Here is a 20,788-nt window from a genome sequence, read left to right on the forward strand (position 1 = left end):
AGTGTCTGGCCTTACATTTAGGTCTTTAATACATTTTGAGTTTATTTTTGTGTATGATGTTAGGGAGTGTTCTAATTTCATTCTTTTACATGTAGCTGTCCAGTTTTCCCATCACCACTTATTGAAGAGGCTGTCTTTTCTCCACTGTATATTCTTGTCTCCTTTATCAAAAATAAGGTGACCATATGTGTGTGGGTTTATCTCTGGGCTTTCTATCCTGTTCCATTGATCTATATTTCTGTTTTTGTGCCAGTACCATACTGCCTTGATTACTGTAGCTTTGTAGCATAGTCTGAAACCTGGGAGCCTGATTCCTCCAGCTCCATTTTTCTTTCTCAAGATTGCTTTTGCTATTTGGGGTCTTTTGTGTTTCCATACAAATTGTGAATTTTTTTGTTCTAGTTCTGTGAAAAAGGCCATTGGTAGTTTGATAGGGATTGCATTGAATCTGTAGATTGCTTTGGGTAGTATAGTCATTTTCACAATGTTCATTCTTCCAGTCCTAGAACATGGTATATCTCTCCAGCTGTTTGTATCAGCTTTAATTTCTTTCATCAGTGTCTTATAGTTTTCTGCATACAGGTCTTTTGTCTCCCTAGGTAGGTTTATTCCTAGGTATTTTATTCTTTTTGTTGCATTGGTAAATGGGGATGTTTCCTTAATTTCTCTTTCAGATTTTTCATCATTAGTGTATAGGAATGCAAGAGATTTCTGTGCATTAATTTTGTATCCTGCTACTTTACCACATTCATTGATTAGCTCTAGTAGTTTTCTGGTAACATCTTTAGGATTCTCTGTATAGTATCATGTCATCTGCAAACAGTGACAGCTTTACTTCTTCTTTTCTGATTTGTATTCCTTTTATTTCTTTTTCTTCTCTGATTGCTGTGGCTAAAACTTCCAAAACTATGTTGAATAATAGTGGTGAGAGTGGACAACCTTGTCTTGTTCCTGATCTTAGAGGAAATGGTTTCAGTTTTTCACCATTGAGAACGATTTTGCCAGCCAGCTGCTTTTTTACATAGCAGTGGTAAATGGCAGTCACACTGTAGGAGCTCACCTGTTTTACCAGTTGGGAAGATTTTTTGGTCTTGAAAATATAGGTTTATATACCACAGTATATTATAAGGTTTTGATCCACTACCTATAATTTCATATAGTTTTTGCAATTCTTTTAAAAGAAAGCTAGATTCCTAGTCATTATATTTATAAAGAAACCATATACTCATAAATAACTTGGATACTTTGTCTCATTGTAGCTGAATGACATTCTATTTTTAGGTAAATACCATGATTTAGAATGCCAACTGATTCAGGAGTTTACCAGTGCTCAAAGAAGAGGTGAAATCACCAGAATGAGGGAAGTAGCAGCTGTTTTACTCCATTTTAAGGTAAATAGTAAAAATTTAAAATGCAGATTAGTCTTAAAGAGTGCGGAGATTATATGAATTCTATGTATTATAGTCTCTGTTTTTCCCTGGTTGTATGAGTCAGTGATAATTTTCATTATTTGGAATAATTTGAATGTACATTTGTATCTTTCTCCAGAAATGATATTAAATTTTAGGTAGTTAATATTATTTAAATAAGGATCTTATATTCAATAATATTAATATTTTTTCACTGAATTTTTATATAGTTTGATATAGAAAATCATATTGTCTGCCTTCGGGGTGTTTAATGTATTTTTTTTTTTCCAGTCTAACATTTGATGAAATAATTCAAAAGCCAGAAAGCTTGACCTTAAGTTTGGAATATAGGAACCAGAGAGTAGCTATTACCGTTGGCCATTTATTGAGGCATAGACATAGCTTTATTACATATAATACCTCTTTTATTGACATTGTTGTTATTATTGTTATAATTGAACCACAACAGTGATGTGTATTTCTTTCTTCTTCCTAGGGTTATTCCCATTGTGTTGATGTTTATATAAAGCAGTGCCAGGAGGTAACATAACAGTACACTTTATTGGATTTTATTTCATTTTATGCTAATTAGTGTTTTAAAAAAGCATTTTAAAATTATATATTCAATGAAATTTCCTCTGCTGTTTAGGGTGCTTACTTGAGAAATGATATATTTGAAGATGCAGCAATACTCTGTCAACGGGTGAACAAACAAGTTGGAGATATCTTTAGTAATCCAGAAACAGTACTGGCTAAACTTATTCAAAATGTATTTGAAATCAAACTACAGGTAATTTTAAACGATGATTAAGTACTTAAGGCAATATGTGATTTTTTTCCTCTGTGTTTTAAAAGTTTTTTAAATTTAGTTTATTTGTGTAATATCCTTAGGCATAGTAATCTACTTATTAAGTGTAGGAGAAAGGAGTGACAGTGTCATGCTTTTAAAAAAAAAAATGTTTTATTCTTCACCAAGAAAAAAGGTGCTCATCACTCAGTGTCATCAGAGCATTTGTTTGAAATTACATGTGTATCAGGTTGTGGTAGGTTAGCCTCAGTTTTAATTTTTATTGGTTTCTTACCTCGACCAATAGATGGCATTTTTGAAATTGAACAAGAATTACAAGCTCAATCTGTAGAATTTTTTATAATATGGTACTAAGATTAAAAGAAAACACACAGGAATTTCATTTACAACCTTGGCTTCCATAGCTCTATACTTTAAGGCAACATTTCCTAAACTATGTTTACCAATGGATTGAGCAACATTAAATAAGTGTTGTCTTTAAAACACAATTCAGGACTTTTAATAGCCTTTAAAGATACTAATATGTATTGTGATTCTCTAGAAGTGGAGATGTAATGTACAGCATTTCCCAATTTTATAGTAATGTCTCAAAGGGCACTAGTGTTACTTTGACTGCAGTTTTGGAAAAGCTGCTTTAAGGAATTGACCATATTGATATAGCTTCAGGTTTTGTTTTTTGGGATTTTTAATTTTTTCTCCCAATGTACTTCATGAGGCAGGATAGGCAGATTTCAAAAGACAAGGTATTTGAGATTCTTAATGCTTATTCCCAACACTGATAAGATGTATGAGTAAATATGAGAAGCAGTAAAAATTAAAAACCTATTTTTTTTTATATTGGTCTCTTTTCTATGCATTGCCTTTTCCACTGGATTTTAATTCAGAACAGTTCAAGAATGTGGAGTAATTCTAGAGAAAAAAAAAATTGGCTATATAATTTAATATTTACTTAATTGACAGAATGTTGACTTTTTTTTTTAGAGCTTTGTGAAAGACCAGTTAGAAGAATGTAGGAAGTCTGATGCAGAGCAGTATCTCAAAAGTCTCTACGATTTATATACAAGGTATATTTTTAATTATTAGAAAATGGTAATATCTCACATTTTCTTTTTTTCAAATAGAAAATGGGGAAGTATTCAGGTATTTTTGAATAACAGTTTGTCAGATAACAATATACCTTTTAGCATTAAATACTTGACTGTATAGACTAGTATTGTACAAGAGCAGCATTCTTAACATGTTAACTTAAGGAATCGGATATTATGCTTTATATTAATGTACTTTAATGAAATATAAAAACCTTAAGACTTGAGAATTTTGTTTCTGATTTTAATTGTAAGCTAGTTCATTATTCTTTAACTTTTTTCTTTAAGAACTAGTGTAATTACATTTATCTGCAGTTAAAACTTTAAAAGTTGAGAAAGGGAGTGACAAACTCTTTTTTAAATTTATTTTATTTTTATTTATTTTTGGCTTTGTTGGGTCTTTGTTGCTGCGTGCGGGCTTTCTCTAGTTGCGGCGAACGGGGGCTATTCTTTGTTGTGGTGCCCGGGCTTCTCGTTGCAGTGGCTTCTCTTGTGGAGCATGGGCTCTAGAGCGCAGGCTCAGTAGTTGTGGTGCATGGGCTTAGTTGCTTTGCAGCATGTGGGATCTTTCCGGACCAGGGCTCAAACGCGTGTCCCCTGCGTTGGCAGGCAGATTCTTAACCACTGCGCCACCAGGGAAGCCCCCAGAGTGACAAACTGTTATATGACAATTTCAGACTTAAGTCTGATGTGAAAATTTGTCTTGTGCTTTTGTAAATGGCAGTGTTATACTTTGTAGAAGCTTCATGTGGAGTTTTTTTCCAACGCTATATTGCTTTCCTTTATTGTCATCACTTTGAGAAGAGGGTTTCCAAAAGTAACTATAATCAGGAAGTCCATCTCAACAACAGCACTATTGTGAGCCTATCTTGAACAGTGAGAAACAGAAAATTAGAGGAAAGTCCAGGGACAAAGACTGAAGAGAATGAACAGAGCATAGACTTCTCAGTATTTTGACTTGTGTACCATGTCATGAATGGCATACTTGAAGCCATTCTGCCACTGTTGCCATTTCTAGTCTGGTTGGTTGCCTCAGTTTCCTCTCCTGAGTCATCTCTAGGAGTTTATGGTAGTTTTCAAAACCACGATGTTGTTTGTAATATTCATTCTACTTAATATATATAACCCTATACAGTTGCTGTCTGCATCCTAAGTAACTTCCCAGGGTTTAAGAAATGGTGGTGTAACATAAGTTATTAAAAAGTCACGTTATAAAAATATGTATTTCTTAAATATTGTTACTACACCTAAAACATACATTAATCTTTTCTCTCCCTTTTGCATGAAAAGAACCACAAATCTTTCCAGCAAGTTGATGGAGTTTAACTTAGGTACTGATAAACAGACTTTCTTGTCTAAGCTTATCAAGTCCATTTTCATTTCCTATTTGGAGAACTATATTGAAGTGGAGACTGGATATTTGAAAAGCAGAAGTGCTATGATCCTACAGCGCTATTATGATTCAAAAAACCATCAAAAGAGATCCATTGGCACAGGAGGGTAAGTGTTTTTGTTAAATGTTATAGTTAAAACTAAAGATACTAAAAGCTATTATATTTGGACAAACTTGTGAAATATTGATAGTCATTAGAATTTTCTGTGAAGAATTTTTTTAATACAGTTTGTTTACACCATTCATCAAATCCTTTCTCTCGAGCCACATGTTGAAATGTTCCTACATAACATTATTAAAATGTAAAGCAGAATACTAGTACCATAAAGAGTTCCTCCCTCCCTCCCTCCCTCCCTCCCTCGCTCCCTTCCTGCCTGCCTTCCTTCCTTCCTTTTTTTAGACTGAGTAAATTATTCCAGGTTATTAACTAGGAAGCACATTGTTTTATTGCTGCTATTGCAGGTGTGGTTAAAAAGAAAAATGCAGATAGTTCACAGTTTTGTACCCTGAGCTTTTTCATGACTTGGGCATAAAATTATTTAAGTAATACATTAAAACGTGAATGTACTTACCTACTAGAATAAAATTAAATTATTTGCTGTAAGAATTGGTGGCAACTCAGTTATCTAGATCTCAACTATCTGGAATTGAGTTGATTTTAGGATGAATCAGAATGACCTCTGTGGAGCCATATAATCAGAGTTGACAGTTCACATAATGCACACCCAAATCATTTTCTTGTTTCCCAGTTTGTCATATATTAAATAATGATCATGGAGAGATTATAATTAGCAATAAGAAGTGACATCTGAAAGGCAGTAGCAAGTAAAAGAGAAAAACTAAAAAACAATCATAAGAATTTTTTGAAAAATTAGTTCACAGTCTGGAGCTGTATATTCTAGGACCAAAAAAAATGTAATTTTCTAAAGATACTCTCATGTAATAAATGTTCTTAATGACCCTCAGTCATTGAGAAAAGCTAAATTATGTTTAATAATAATGAAATGTACAATATGTTTAAATGGTTAATGTGTTTAAAAATCTTTAAAATTTTAAAGTTTGTTTTAAGCAGGACCATTTAGTTATCTGGAATATTAACTTATTTGGAAAAGCCCACTTCCTAAGGAAACCAGACAAGGAGTTTTGGGCTACTGAGTCAGAATTGTAGAGTTGAAAGAGACTTTAGAGATAATAACTCCAAATCTACTCATTTTTCAGACGAACGTCTTCTGTTTAGAGATTAATGCTTGCTTCACTTTACAGAACTACTTACTGAAATTAGAAGTTTTAGGTCTCCTGGCTGTTGGTCCTTGTTTCTTCTTCTTTCTTTTTCTTAGTTCATGTATACTAAGTTTGAGAGTATTTGAAATTGAAATCTATGTATAGTGGTGTTCTTTTTTCATTTGTTGGTATTATGCACTAGTATTCAAGATTTGAAAGAGAGAATTAGACAGCGTACCAACTTACCACTGGGGCCAAGTATCGATACTCATGGAGAGACTTTCCTATCCCAAGAAGTGGTGGTTAATCTTTTACAAGAAACCAAGCAAGCCTTTGAAAGATGTCATAGGGTAAGAGTAATTGTAGATTTATTTTATTTGTATATAGTTGTGTATTTTAATTTTTCTCTGGTTAGGAACAATTGTTTATTGTAATAAAAAATAGGATTTTTGCTTGGGGAACAGAATTATTTTTAAATTATTTAGAAGTATATTTTAACATAATTTTAAAGTTGAGCGTATCAAATTTTCTTTAGTGAGATATTAAAGCAAGATATGAAAGGGAAAGTTAGACCTATCTTATAAAGAAATAGAGTATTAGGGAGAGAAGGATGTTTAAGAACACAGATATCAAAGGAAAGGAAAAGTTGACTCCATTAAAATTTAGAATTTCTTCCACAAACATACTTTAACAAAGTAACAGATAAGTCACAGCCTCTGAGAGGGTATTTGTAACCAATATTACTAACAGAAGATTTATAAAACAAATAGTAGTGGTTAATAATTGTATACCACATACTATGTTCCAGGCACTATTCCAAGCACTTTAGGGTATGTTATTAACTCACTTAATCATTGTAACATTTCTGTGTGGTTATTATTCCTGTTTTACAGAGGAAGAAGCTGAGGTATATACTTCTTAAGTACGAAGTTGAGAGTTGAAGCAGTCTTAATTTTTTATTTGTATTGATGTATATCATCTATATACTTATATTGATAGATAGTAAATCAATATAAATTATACATATAAATCAATAGAAAACAAGTCAAAGGCTACACATAAATACAGAAAATATAAATTATCAATAAGATATTCAGTCTCACTAGCGGGGAAATGAAACTTAAAACGGAAAATACTATGTCATTCTCAATAGGTTGGCAAAAATTAAGAAGTCTGTTGATACTAAGTATTGGTAAGGGTGTGGAGCAATAGAAGTTCTCATACACTGCCAATGGGAGTAAAAATTGGTATACTTTGGAGAGTAGTTTGTTATTTCCTTAGAGAAATTTGTAGGTGCACATGACATGTCTAACATCATAAGCTATGTTGTTTGTCATGGTGAAAAATTAGAAACAAACAAAGTGTGCCATAAAGAGAATTGATAAACTGACATTGTTCATATGCTAGAAAACTATACACCAATTTAAATGACTAAACTAGAGTTACATGTATCATCAGCATGAATAAATCTCAAAAGTGCAATGTTTAGTGAAAAGAGCAAAATGGGGAAAAGATATATTCAGTATACCACAACATAAAATTTTAAAAAGTAAAACAATACTTTATATTATTAAGGAGCATACACAAGCATGGGTGTGATAAACAACTTCAGAGTAGTGGTTGCCTTGGGAGGAATACCCAAGGGACGTTATCTATATGTATAATGTTGGACAACTCCTGCCCCCCAAAAGGAAGAAAATCTGAAGTACATTTGGAGAAATGTTAAGATATGACACATCTGGGTAGGTGATGGGTATATTTGGTACAGTAATATCTGTACTTTTCTGAATACTGGAAATATATTAAAATGTTTCTAAAGCATCGGATCATCAAACATGAAGCTGTCAACATATTTATTTGAATCACAGCAACTAGGTCTAAATCATGACCTTCTGTCTGGAGAGTCATGAGATTGAAAATCAGTTTAATTCATTGCAGTCTGATCCAACAAACATTATTTTGTGTTTACTTTGTACCATCTGCCATGTTAGGCATTGAGGTTATAAATACAAGACATTTACATTACTTTTGATTAGTGTGGAGAAAAGAGGTAGACATAAAAAGAATTAGTGCAAGGTAGGTAAACACTGCTGGGACCAAAAAGGAAACAACCAGCTCTGCCTGGTTAAGGAATTGAGAAAGAGTATCAGGAAAGATTTCAAAAAGGAGGAGACATTTGAGGTCTGGATCTTGAAAGCTAAATAGGATATCTTCAAGAGGATGATTCTGGCAAGCTGTTTCAGGAATAGAGAAAATTACGTGCACAAAGACATATACAAATATCAATCATGCAGTATGAAATGCTTGAACTAAAAAAGGATGTGGGGAGAGTAATAAGTCAGGAGGTTGAAAATGTAGACAAAAACTCTTTGTATACCATACTTAGAAATTTGGACTTGACCGTGTTAAGTGATGATGGAAACTTTAAAGGATATTAAAAAGGGCAGTGTAATGAGCAGATCGGTGTTTTTTTCCTTTCTTTTTAAAAAACTTAGTAACTTTGAGATATAATTGACCTTCAATAAACTGCATGTATTTGAACTGTACAATTTGATAACTTTGGTAAATTATGTGTACATTTGTGAAACTATAACGCAGTCAAGATAATGAACAGATCCATCACCTCCAAAAGTTTCCTTCTGCCCTTTTAAAATCTCCCTTTCGCCTCCATTTCTGTCCTTGGGCAACTGCTGATCTGCTTCACTGTAGATTAGTTTTCAAAAAGAAGGGGATGCTTCAGGACTGAGTCTTGAAAGCTAAATAGGAATTTTCAAGAAGTTGATTAATTTTCTAGAATTTTTAATAAATGGGATTATAGTGTATTATACTGTATACATGTGTTTCTGGATTCTTTAACTCAGCATAAATGTTTTGAAATTCATTCATGTTGTTGTGTGTATAATTAGTATGTTCTTTTATTGCTGAGTAGTATTTTATTTAATGAATACGCCACAATTTGTTTATCCGTTTACCTATTGATGGCAGTTTAGATTGGCTCCATTGTTTGACTATTACAAATGAAGTTGCTATGAATATTCATGCATATGTCTTTATGCAGACATGTGCTTTCATTTCTCCTGAGTAGCTATATGGTGTGATATGGTAATTCTTTTTACGAAACTGCCAAACTGTTTTTCAAAGTTGTTTCATGTGACATTCTTACCAGCAGTATATGAGAGAGTTGCATTTGTTCCACATGATTTCCAACATTTGGTATGATCAGTCTTTATTTTAGAGTCTAATAAGGTATGTAATGATAACCTTATTATGGTTTTAGTTTGCATTTTCCTAATGACTAAAGATGAGCATCTTTTCTTGCATTTATTTGCCATTCATGTATATTATTTGGTGTATTTTGTGTGCGTTTTTTAAAATTGGGTTGTCTGTTTTATTTTTTGACAGTTGTATATCTGGTTAAAATTCATTTATTCGATATATGATTTACAAATGTTTTCTTTCAGTCTGTGGCTTGTCTTTTTCATATCTAAAGAGTATTTCAAAGAATAGAAGTTATTAATTTTGATGATATCCAATTTAACACTTTTCTGTTATTGAAGGTATTTTTGGTATCATATTTAAGGAATCTTTGCCTAACCTAAGGTCACAAAGATTTCCTCTTATATTTTCTTTCTTTTGTTTCCTTTAAGTTTTCTTTCTTTTTAAAAAAAATTTTTTTTTAAATTTTTCAACAGTTTTGAAAGTTTACTTTCCATTTACAGTTATTACAAAATATTGGCTATATTCCCCACATTGTACAATACCTTGAGCCTATCTTACACCCAGTGGTTTCTACCTGCCACTCCCCAACCCTTACATTGCCACTAGTTTGTTCTCTGCATCTGTGAGTCTGCTTATTTTTTGTTGTATTCACTAGTTTGTTGCATTTTTTTAGATTCCACATATAAGTGATATCATACAGTATTTGTCTTTTTCTGTATGACTTATTTCACTTAGCATAATGCCCTCCAAGTCCATCCATGTTGCTGCAAATGGCAAAATTTCTTTTTGTTTTTTTTTTTTTTTTTTTTTTAATGAGAACCTCTTTAGTTAATTAATTAATTTATTTTTTAAATTTTTTGGCTGTGTTGGGTCTTCGTTTCTATGCGAGGGCTTTCTCTAGTTGCGGCGAGCAGGGGCCACTCTTCATCGCGGTGCGCGGGCCTCTCACGATCGCGGCCTCTCTTGTTGCAGAGCACAAGCTCCAGACGCACAGGCTCAGTAGTTGTGGCTCACGGGCCCAGTTGCTCCGCGGCATGTGGGATCTTCCCAGACCAGGGCTCGAACCCGTGTCCCCTGCATTGGCAGGCAGATTCTCAACCACTGCGCCACCAGGGAAGCCCTCTTTTTGTTTTTATGGCTGAATAGTATTCCATTGTATATATGTACCACATCTTCTTTATCCCTTCATCTGCTGATGGACACTTAGGTTGCTTCTGTATCTTGGCAATTGTAAATAATGCTGCTCTGAATATTGGGGTGCATGTATCTTTTGGAATTAGTGTTTTTGTTTTTTTTCGGATATATACCCAGGTATGGAATTGCTGGGTAATATGGTAGTTATATTTTCAGTTTTTTGAGGAACCTCCATACTGTTTTTCATAGTGGCTGTGCCACTAGGAATGTTTACATTCCTACTAACATTGTACAGGGTTCTTTTTCTCCCCATCCTTGCCAACATTTGTTGTTTGTAGACTTGATAGCCTTTCTGTATGAGGTGTGATGTGGTATCTCATTGTGGTTTTGATTTGCATTTCTCTGATGATCAGTGATGTTGAGCATCTTTTCATCTGCCTGTTGGCCATCTGTTTGTCTCCTTTGGAAAAATGTCTGTTCAGATTCTCTGCCCATTTTTTAATCAGGTTTTTTGTTTTTGATATTGAGTTGTATGAGTTTTTTATATATCTTGGATATTAACCCATTATCTTGCATATCATTTGCAAATATCTTTTCCCATTCAGTATGTTGCCTTTTTGTTTTGTTGATGGTTTCCTTCGTTGTGCAAAAGCTTTTAAGTTGGATTGTGTGCCGTTTGTTTATTTTTGCTTTTGTTTCCCTTTCCTGAGGAGACGGATCCAAAAAAATATTGCTAAGACCTACGTACTGCCTATGTTTTCTTCTGGAAAAGAGCGTACTGCCTATGTTTTCTTCTGGAAGTTTAATACTACACTGTTTTGATCACTGTAACTATAAATCTTGAATCAGGTAGTGTGAGTCCTCTAACATTACCATAGAAAGCGTTTTCATATAAGTCTAATAATTTGTCAGTTTCTGGGGAAAAACAAAGTTTGGGATTTTGACTGGAATTGCTTTGAATCTATAGTTCTGTTTGTGGAGAATTGACATCTTAGCAATATTGAGTTCTCAAATACAGTTGATTTTTATATGTTGATTTTGTACCTGCAACCTGACTAAACTCACTTATTCTAATAGCATTTTTTGTAGATTCCACAGGATTTTCTGTATAGAATATCATGTTTTCTGCCAATAAAGTCAGTTTTACTTATTCCTTTCAATATAGATGCCTGTTGTTTTGTCTCTTGCCTTATTGCCCTGGTGAGAACCTCCAATACAATGCTGACTATAAGTGGCGAGAGCATACACCTTGCATTATTCTTTTTGTTTGTTTGTTTTTAAAATTTTTTTTAAACATCTTTATTGGAGTATAATTGCTTTACACTGTTGTGTTAGTTTCAGCTGTATAATAAAGTGAATCAGCTATACGTATACATATATCTGCATATCCCCTCCCTCTTGCATCTCCCTCCCACCCTCCCTATACCCTGCATTACTCTTGTCTTTATCATTAATATGATGCTAACTGTAGGTTTTTCTTTTTTTTTTAATTTTTTTTATTGACGTATAGGTTTTATTTATTTATTTATTTATTTATTTATTTATTTATTTATTTATGGCTGTGTTGGGTCTTCGTTGCTGTGCATGAGCTTTCTCTAGTTGTGGCAAGTGGGGGCTACTCTTCGTTGAGGTGCACAGGTTTCTCATTGTGGTGGCTTCTCTTGTTGTGGAGCATGAGCTCTAGGTGCGCGGGCTTCAGTAGTTGTGGCTCGAGGGCTCTAGAGCTCAGGCTCAGTAGTTGTGGCGCATGGGCTTAGTTGCTCTGTGGCATGTGGGATCTTCCCAGACCAGGGCTTGAACCCGTGTCCCTTGCACTGGCAGGTACACCAGCACGGAAGCCCCTATTGACATATAGTTGATTTACAATATCATGTAACTTTCAGGTGTACAGCAAAGCAATATGTATACATATATATGTATACATATAAATATGTAACCTTATAGGTTATCACATAATATTGAGTATAGTTCCCTGTGCTATACAGCAGGTCCTTGTTGGTTATCTGTTTTATACATAGTAGTGTGTATATGTTAATCCCGGCCTCCTAATTTATCCCTCTCGCATCCCGTTTTCCCCTTTGCGTAACCATAAGTTTGTTTTCTGTGTCTGTGAGTCTCTTTCTGTTTTGGACATAAGTTCATTTGTGTCATTTCTTTTTCTTTTAGATTCCATATATAAGGTATATCATATGAGATTTGTCTTTCTCTGTCTGGCTTACTTCACTTACTATGATAGTCTCTAGGTCCATACATGTTGCAAATGGCATTATTTCCTTCTTTTTTATGGCTAAGTAATATTCCATTATATATATGTATATATAATTTTTTAAATTATTTATTTATTTATTTATTTATTTTTGGCTATGTTGGGTCTTCGTTTCTGTGCAAGGGCTTTCTCTAGTTGCGGCAAGCAGGGGCCAGTCTTCATCGTGGTGCGCAGGCCTCTCACTGTCGTGGCCTCTTTTGTTGCGGAGCACAGGCTCCAGACGCACAGGCTCAGTAGTTGTGGCTCACAGGCCTAGTTGTTCCGCGGCATGTGGGATCTTCCCAGACCAGGGCTCAAACCCGTGTCCCCTGAATTAGCAGGCAGATTCTCAACCACTGTGCCACCAGGGAAGCCCCTGTATATATAAATTTATACACACACACACACACACACACACACACACACACCCACACCCCACATCTTTATCCATTTATCTGTCAATGGACATTTAGGTTGTTTCCATGTCTTGCTATTGTAAATAGTGCTGCTATGTACATAGGGGTGCATGTAACTTTTTGAATTATAGTTTTATCTGGATATATGCCCAGTAGTGGGATTGCTGGATCATATGGTAATTCTATTTTTAGTTTTTTAAGGAACCTCCATACTGTTCTCCATAGTGGCTGCAATTTACATTTACCAATTTACATTCCCACCAACAGTGTAGGAGGGTTTCCTTTTCTCCACACCCTCTCCAGCATTATGTATAGACTGATGATGGCCATTCTGACTGGTGTGAGGTGATACCTCATTGTAGTTTTGATTTGCCTTTCTCTAATAATTAGCGATGTCGAGGATCTTTTCATGTGCCTCTTGGCCATCTGTATGTCTTCTTTGGAGAAATGTCTATTTAGGTCATCTGCCCATGTTTTGATTAGGTTGTTTGTTTTTTTGATATTGAGCTTTATGAGCTGTTTGTATATTTTGGAAATTAATCCCTTGGCAGTCGAATCATTTGTAAATATTTTCTCCCATTCTGTAGGTTGTCTTTTAGTTTTGTTTATGGTTTCCTTTGCTGTGCAAAATCTTTTAAGTTTAATTAGGTCCCATTTGTTTTTCATAGGTGCTGTTTATCAGATTGATGAAATTCTTTTATTCCTAGTTTTCTGGGTGTTTTTATAAGGATTAGATGTTAGACTTTGTCAAATGCTTTTTTTGTTGTTGTTCTGTTAATGTGGTGGATTACATTGATTGATTTCCAAATGTTAACCTTGCATTCCTTTGATAAAACCCCATTGGTCATAATGTATTATCCTATTTATGTATGGTTGGATTAGGTTTGCTAAACTTTTGTTAAGAATTTTTGTGTTTGCCTTCAAGAGGGATATTGACGTATACGTATTTTTTTCTCGTAATGTCTTTGTGTAGTTTTGGTATCAGGGTAATGTTTGCCTCATAGAATAAGTTGGAAAGTGTTCCTTCCTCTTCAATATTCTGGAAGAGTTTATGAAAATTGGTGTTATATTTTCCTTAAATATTTGGTAGAACTCACCAGTGAAGTCATTTGGGCCTGCAGTTTTTAACTTTGTGAGGGTTTTAAACTACAAATTAACTTCTCTAGTAGATATGGAGCTATTTTAGTTACTTGTTTCTTTTTAAGTGAGCTTTGGTGGTTTGTGTCTTTTAAGATTTGTATATTTCACACAAATTGTTGAATTTATTGGGATTAAGATGTTCATGGTGTTGCCTTATTATCCTTTTTTTTATGGTCAATTGATTTTGTGTGTGTGTCTGTGTGTGTGATTTTTAATTGAAGTATAATTTGTTTACAATGTTGTGTTAGTTTCTGGTGTATAGCAAAGTGATTCAGTTATATATACATAATATATATAATATATATATTCTTTTTCAATATAGGTTATTACAAGATATTGAATATAGTTCCCTCTGCTTTACAGTAGGACCTTGTTGTTTATATATAGTAGCTTATTATCTTTTTAACGTTTGTAGTATCTATAGTGATGTCTCCTATTCATTTTTGATGATTGGTATTTTTTTGTGTGTGATCATTCTGGCTGGAGGTTTATCAGTTTTATTGGTTTCCCCAGAGAATCAGCTTTTGGTATCATTGATTTTTCTGTTTTCTGTTTTGTATTTCATTGATTTCCACTCTTTATTACTTCTTTTCCTTCTGCTTACTTGGGTTTCATTTGCCCTTCTTTTTCTAGTTTTTTAAGGTGGAGGTGAGACATTGATTAGAGACCTTTCTTATTTTCTAATATAGACATTTAGTCTTATAATTTTCCCTTTAAGGTACTGCTTTAGCTGCATACCACAAATTTTAATTTGTTGTATTTATTTTCATTCAGTTCAAAATACTTTTAAATTTCCCTTTTGATTTCTTTTGGCCCAAGAGTGGCTTAGAAGTATGTTATTTCATTTCCAGATATTAGGGGATTTTTTAGATGTCTTTCTGTTATTGATTTAAATTTGATTTCGTTGTGGTTAGAGGACATACTTTGTGTGATATGAATCCATTTTAATTTATCGAGACTTGTTTTTTAGCCCAGAATATGATCCATCTTGGTAAGTGTTTTATGAATACTTAAAGAAAATGTATATCCTGATGTTGTTGGATAGCGTATTCTATGAATGTCAGGTCCAGTTGATTAACAGTGTTGTTTATGTCTTCCATATCCTTACACATTTTCAGTCTACCTCTTCAATGAGTTATGCATGAATGTACGGATGTAGAGAGGAGGAATGTGAAAAATGAAATTTATTCTTTGTGGCTTACTAAGGACATTTGTTAAGCATCAGTGAGCAAAGAAGGGAGGTGAGGGTTGTGGTAGAGAGACTGATGAGAAGGGTAAAGGTTAGGGTTGTATTAAGAAGACCAGGAAGGGAATTGAGTAATACCAAATTAGTATTTATAATCAGTAGAGATTTAGGGAATTTAAAGTGGGTTATGCACTTCAGTGCCCATTACTCTGAGAGTGGATCACAGATGGAGACTACAAATAGGCAACAATCAATTGATAAATAATATAGGAAGCAGTTATAAGAAGTTGAGAGGTAATTTTCTAACTTTTAAAGAGGGATTTAATTTTCTCAGCATAATTACTAATAATTCCTTTACTAAGTAGTTAATCAGCAGCAGCAACATCAACATCAAAATGAAAATTTATTATTGTGAACTTATTATATGCCAAACACTGAGCTAAAAGTACCTTACATGCATTTTCATACTTTATTTTCACCTCAAGGCTAGGATATAAGTACTATTAATATTATTCCTACCTTACAGATGAAGAAATTGAGGCTTGGTGGGGTTAAATAACATCTCAAGGGTTCACTCAACCAAGAAGTGATGAAGGTGGGATTTGAGCCTGTCGTATTTTATAGTGTGTCTGTTATTGACTTCCCATCCCTACCCTCCAATAAAATAAAGAATCCTTTTTGTTCTGAGTTTTACTAGAATAGCATTTGTTCATTTGGTGGCTCTCAGAATTCTTTTACTGTGACTCACAATAAGAAAGGCACTTTACATGGCAGTTGAGTGTACATTTTTTATATGTATTTATGTGTGTGTGTATGTTATGTTTGTAAGTGTTTATTTCATTAAAACATATTTGGTTTTAATGTGTACTTTAGACATTATTTTCTATTGGTTCTCTCTTCTTTTCTCTCTTTCTTTCTTGTCACAATCCACTAATAGGTTACAATCCAGGTCAGAAAAACATTGATCTAGTCTAAGCCAGGAGAGTTGTAGACAAACACGGAGCATTGTAACTGTATGTACATGAGAAAGGCATTTTGGGTGGGCAGGAAGAGTTTTAAGTTATCATTTTGATACCTGAATACTGACTATGTCTTATACAAAGTTGATTGCTAAAAAAAAAAAAAGAAAGTATTGCCTTTTTTAAAAGGTAAACTTGAGGAGTGATATATTTGGTTTTTGTTTTTAAAGCTCTCTGATCCTTCTGATTTACCAAGGAATGCCTTTAGAATTTTTACCATTCTTGTGGAATTTTTATGTATTGAACATATTGATTATGCCTTGGAAACAGGACTTGCTGGTAAGTATATTTATTTGTGTTATACTTCGTGTTAAATTCCTTTGATCCTATTCGGTTAAACTGTATGCATAATGTTGTTTTATATATATTCAACTCTTATCTGTCAAAAGCAGTTCAGTGCAATGAAATGCTTTTTGAGCTTCTGTAACAAGGATTTGTCAGATACTAGAAGCTATAGAAAGACACAGTTCTCATATTGCTTACATTGACCAGGGCTACATAAGTCACTACAGTGTATGGAAGAATGTAACACAGTGCTGTAAGCTATGAAATGCCAAAGGAGCAGAAATGGAAGTGACAGCAATTCTGGTTGAGACAGTTGAGTAAAGTAAGATTTAGAAAGGAAAGTAAGCCTTTTCAAAATAAGCCTGGAGAGGAGTAGATTCATATAAAATTTTTTCTTTTATTTTTGGTCTTCTGGGTTTACTGGTATTAATAGGATAATAATGACTTCTTCCCTAAATTACAGTCCCATTAATTCAGTTGCCTCCTTGACCTCTCTCACCTGTTCTGTGTGCATCTCAAATTTAATATATGCCAAATGAAACTCTTTATCTTCCACCTAAACTTCTTCCTTTCCCCTTCTTTTCCATGTCTTTAAAAGGCATTACTATTTACTGTTTGCTCAAGGCCCAAACCCCGGAGTTATCATAATTCTCCTTTTCATCAAACCTGATAGCCAGTCTATCAGCAAATCCTGTCTGTATACTGCCAAACATAACTCAAATTCGTCTCCTTTTCTCCATTTCCACTGATGCCACCCTGATTTAAAGATCATCATCTCTATCCATTCCTAACTGGTCTCTTTGTGTACATTCTTACCTTTCCAAATAACTGACTCCATGTAACAGTTATGTTATAAATTCAAGGGTCTTAAAATTTCTTGCTTAAGACCCTTTAGTGGTTTCCTGTTACTCTTAGGGGAAAAACAACAAGAAACTCTTCATGAAAGTATAGCTTTTGATCTGGCCTCCTCTTATATATTCATCTTCATCTCATGTTGCATTTCCCCTTACTACCCCAGCCCCTTTGGCCTTCATTCATTTTCCTCACTCAGGTTCTTTGCACTTGGTATCTCCCTACCCCCCAATCCTTTTCCTTCAGCTCTTCTCATGTCTGGCTTTTCACCCGTCTGATCTTAGCTAAAGTGCTACCTTCTTAGGCCTTTGCTGATCGACTTAGCTAAAAAGTGACACCCCTTTCCCAGCCTAGTTATGCATTATTTCATCATTGAATTAACTTTTTTCATAGCACTTGTTACAATGAAATTTTCATTTGTTAATATCTGCCTCACTCACCAGAATTCATTCATTGGACACATGCTTAAGTCCTTACCCTTGTACTCATGCAGCTTACATTCTTGTGGAAAAGATAGACAAATGACTAGTAAGTGCAATGAATAAAAATAAAATTGAGTAAGGAATAGAGAATAGTAATGGGAGGTAGGATAGGGAATTCAGGGGCAGAGGGCTTTTTTAGAAAGGCTGGTCAGAAAAGGCCTCTCTGAGGAGACATGAACCAGAGAGCTGAATGAAGTGAAGGAGTAAATTGAGTATTTGGAGAAAGAGTATTTTAAGTAGAGAGAACAGCATGCAAGTTCTCTTGAATAATGAACTTCACGGGAATCTTACCTGTCTTAGGAATCTTATCTGTCCTAATTGCCATTATAGGCTAGCACCTAGAAAGCACATAGCACATGCTCAAAAATGTTTGACTGTATATAACATCATTCCATAAATTTTCTAAGGTTGAAGCAAAATTACCCATAATTCAGTAACCTTGTGGTTTATTCTTACCCTTTCTTTTTTTTTTTTTTAACCTGCAGGACGTAGATAAGCATTTGTAGCCTGCTTCCCCCCGCTCCTCCACCCCATACAGCAGAAACTTGACATCAAGTATTTAACATTTGCCATTTACAAATAAGCTAATGTGGTAATTTGTATTGGGATAACAGTATCCACCTCAAAGATGTGAAGATTAAGGAAGATAATAAAAAAGTAACATGAATTTGATTCTATATGGTATGAAAGAGTTGTTCTTTAGCTAGTATGGAAGCCTAGCTTCTTCATTTTAATAGCAGTATTCATAATTTGGAAGGGCTTAGAAAATTTCCTGGTAGGATGAGAATGTCCCTTATACTCATAAACATTTTCCATGCAGCTATTTAGTTAGTACATACTGCTATTATTTCTAATGATTTTATAAAATTCTGTCATGCATATATATTATAAAGTTAACCACTCCCTATTATTAGACATCTTGGATCTTTTCAGCAATTTAGTAGTATAAATAATGCTACAGTGAACATTGTAGAGCTTAAAGTGTTTTCCTTATTTTGAATTATTTTCTTTGGATAAAATTCTGGAAGTGAAATTACCAGATCAAAGCATATTGCAAATTAAAAAATTTTTATACGTATAAACTATTTTCCTAAGTGGTTTTTTCCCACTAATCTTTACTGCTATTGGCATGTATGATTATACCAGCTTTTCTGTGCACCACTGAATATTCTTTAAAAACTTTAATAATTTAGTGGTTAAAAACACACATCACTATTGCCTTTTCATGTCTTTCATTAATAGCAAGGATTAGTATTTTCTACATGTGTATTGACTTTATTTTTTTCTCTTGTAAATTTGTATTGGAGCCTTTAATTTTCTTATCAATTGGTGATTTTGTCGTTTATGGGAAAATAAAACACCTTTATTTTCCATTTTTAAAACTTTGAAAAAAAATCCTCCTCCTGTAAAGAACTCTAGGTATTAAACTTCTGTTTTCTCATTTCTGTGAGTATTTTTCCTAGCCCCTTTTGTCTTTGAACTTTAGCTAGAAACATAAATGTCTGTGGTTAGTAGGGACTTTTAGAGTTTAACTATTACTCTCTTAACAAAAGAGGAAACTGAAATCTGGAGAGATCAGCTGTCTGTTTTGGGGTCAGAATGTGAAGTGGCTTGAATACAGTGCTGAAAATCTGGAATTTATTATGTTGACAGTGAGGAGACTTTGAATTATTTTTGAGGAAATAGTAGAGAACATGGTGAGTGAAATATGTTAAATACATTATTATGGCAACAATATATAGCATCAAAGATAAGGAGATTTGAACCAGGATACTAATAAGAAAATTATTTTAACTGTTATCAGAGGTAATGAGGCCTGGTTATAAGAAAAATGGTAGAAGTGTATTCATGGCTCATGTGAATCATTGGGCATAGGAGGGCAGGAAAGGGAAGGAGAAGGTATAGTCCAAGATGATTCATTTATTGATTTATTTATTTTTTATTTATCTCCGCAAATAATGAAGACTTGAGTAGATAGTGAAAATTTGGATGTAAAAACGTTGGATGAATTTTATTAAATTATTAACAAGTTTAATTTTACTCTTCTGTCCACAAAAATTATTGCTGATTTAATGAAACAGCAGTTACTTTTATGCATGTTGTATATATAAAACCACATTCTTTTTTCTGTTGCTTACATGAATTTCTTTAATATGATTCTAACATATACATGCCTTCCAACTTTAGGAATTCCTTCTTCGGATTCTAGGAATGCAAATCTCTATTTTTTGGATGTTGTGCACCAGGCCAATACTGTTTTTCATCTTTTTGACAAGCAGTTTAATGATCACCTTATGCCACTAATAAGGTTAGTCAAATTGTCTGATTTTCATTGGTGTTTCAATGAATATTATAATATTCTACTTCTTGTTAAAATTTAAAAGTAATAGATGTTCGTTAAAACATCAAACAGGAACAGGAGGGTGTGAAATAAGTAAAAGCGCTTTTCCTCTTCCTTGCCTTCCTGTTTTCCTTCTGTGGTATTAATTTTAGTTTACTGAATGTGTCAGAAACCTAAATCTGGTATGAAAGACAACTTCTAGCTTGTTCCCACTTATAATAAAAAGATGTACAATAACAATTTTGTGAGATCAATAGGACAGGTTTTGATGAGGCATTAAATAAGGTTTAGTTTATATCTTCCTGTCAATTTATGTGAACTTTTAAAGCATGTGAGGATTAAATAAGGTAGTGTATATGTGAACATGCTTTTTAAAATTGTATGTGTAGTACTATAATTAAAGAGGAAGAATATTCATATAGAAGATACAATTCTAGATATTTTGTATAAACGTTGATATGCCAAGAAATAATTAGTCTAGAAACGATCTCAAAGATAAAGATTACTTGTGATCCCTGAATCACATTTTGAAAGGAAATTTACTTTTTAAAGA

The 20,788-nt window shown here is 33.6% G+C and overlaps 1 protein-coding gene across 1 annotated transcript in view; it reads left to right on the forward strand.

Annotated features, from left to right (window-relative positions):
- The window catches only part of EXOC5 (exocyst complex component 5), a 53,553-nt gene that overhangs the window by 27,016 nt on the left and 5,749 nt on the right, over positions 1-20,788 (forward strand). Inside the window, exons 7-14 of the mRNA XM_068544894.1 lie at positions 1,282-1,391; positions 1,906-1,950; positions 2,059-2,199; positions 3,199-3,281; positions 4,593-4,802; positions 6,119-6,266; positions 16,446-16,554; positions 20,082-20,202. Of these exons, the coding sequence (XP_068400995.1) occupies positions 1,282-1,391; positions 1,906-1,950; positions 2,059-2,199; positions 3,199-3,281; positions 4,593-4,802; positions 6,119-6,266; positions 16,446-16,554; positions 20,082-20,202 (967 nt within the window). The remainder of the gene's footprint in view (positions 1-1,281; positions 1,392-1,905; positions 1,951-2,058; positions 2,200-3,198; positions 3,282-4,592; positions 4,803-6,118; positions 6,267-16,445; positions 16,555-20,081; positions 20,203-20,788) is intronic.

This window comes from Eschrichtius robustus, chromosome 1 (genome assembly GCF_028021215.1).
Source record: "Eschrichtius robustus isolate mEscRob2 chromosome 1, mEscRob2.pri, whole genome shotgun sequence".
NCBI classification, from domain to species: domain Eukaryota; kingdom Metazoa; phylum Chordata; class Mammalia; order Artiodactyla; family Eschrichtiidae; genus Eschrichtius; species Eschrichtius robustus.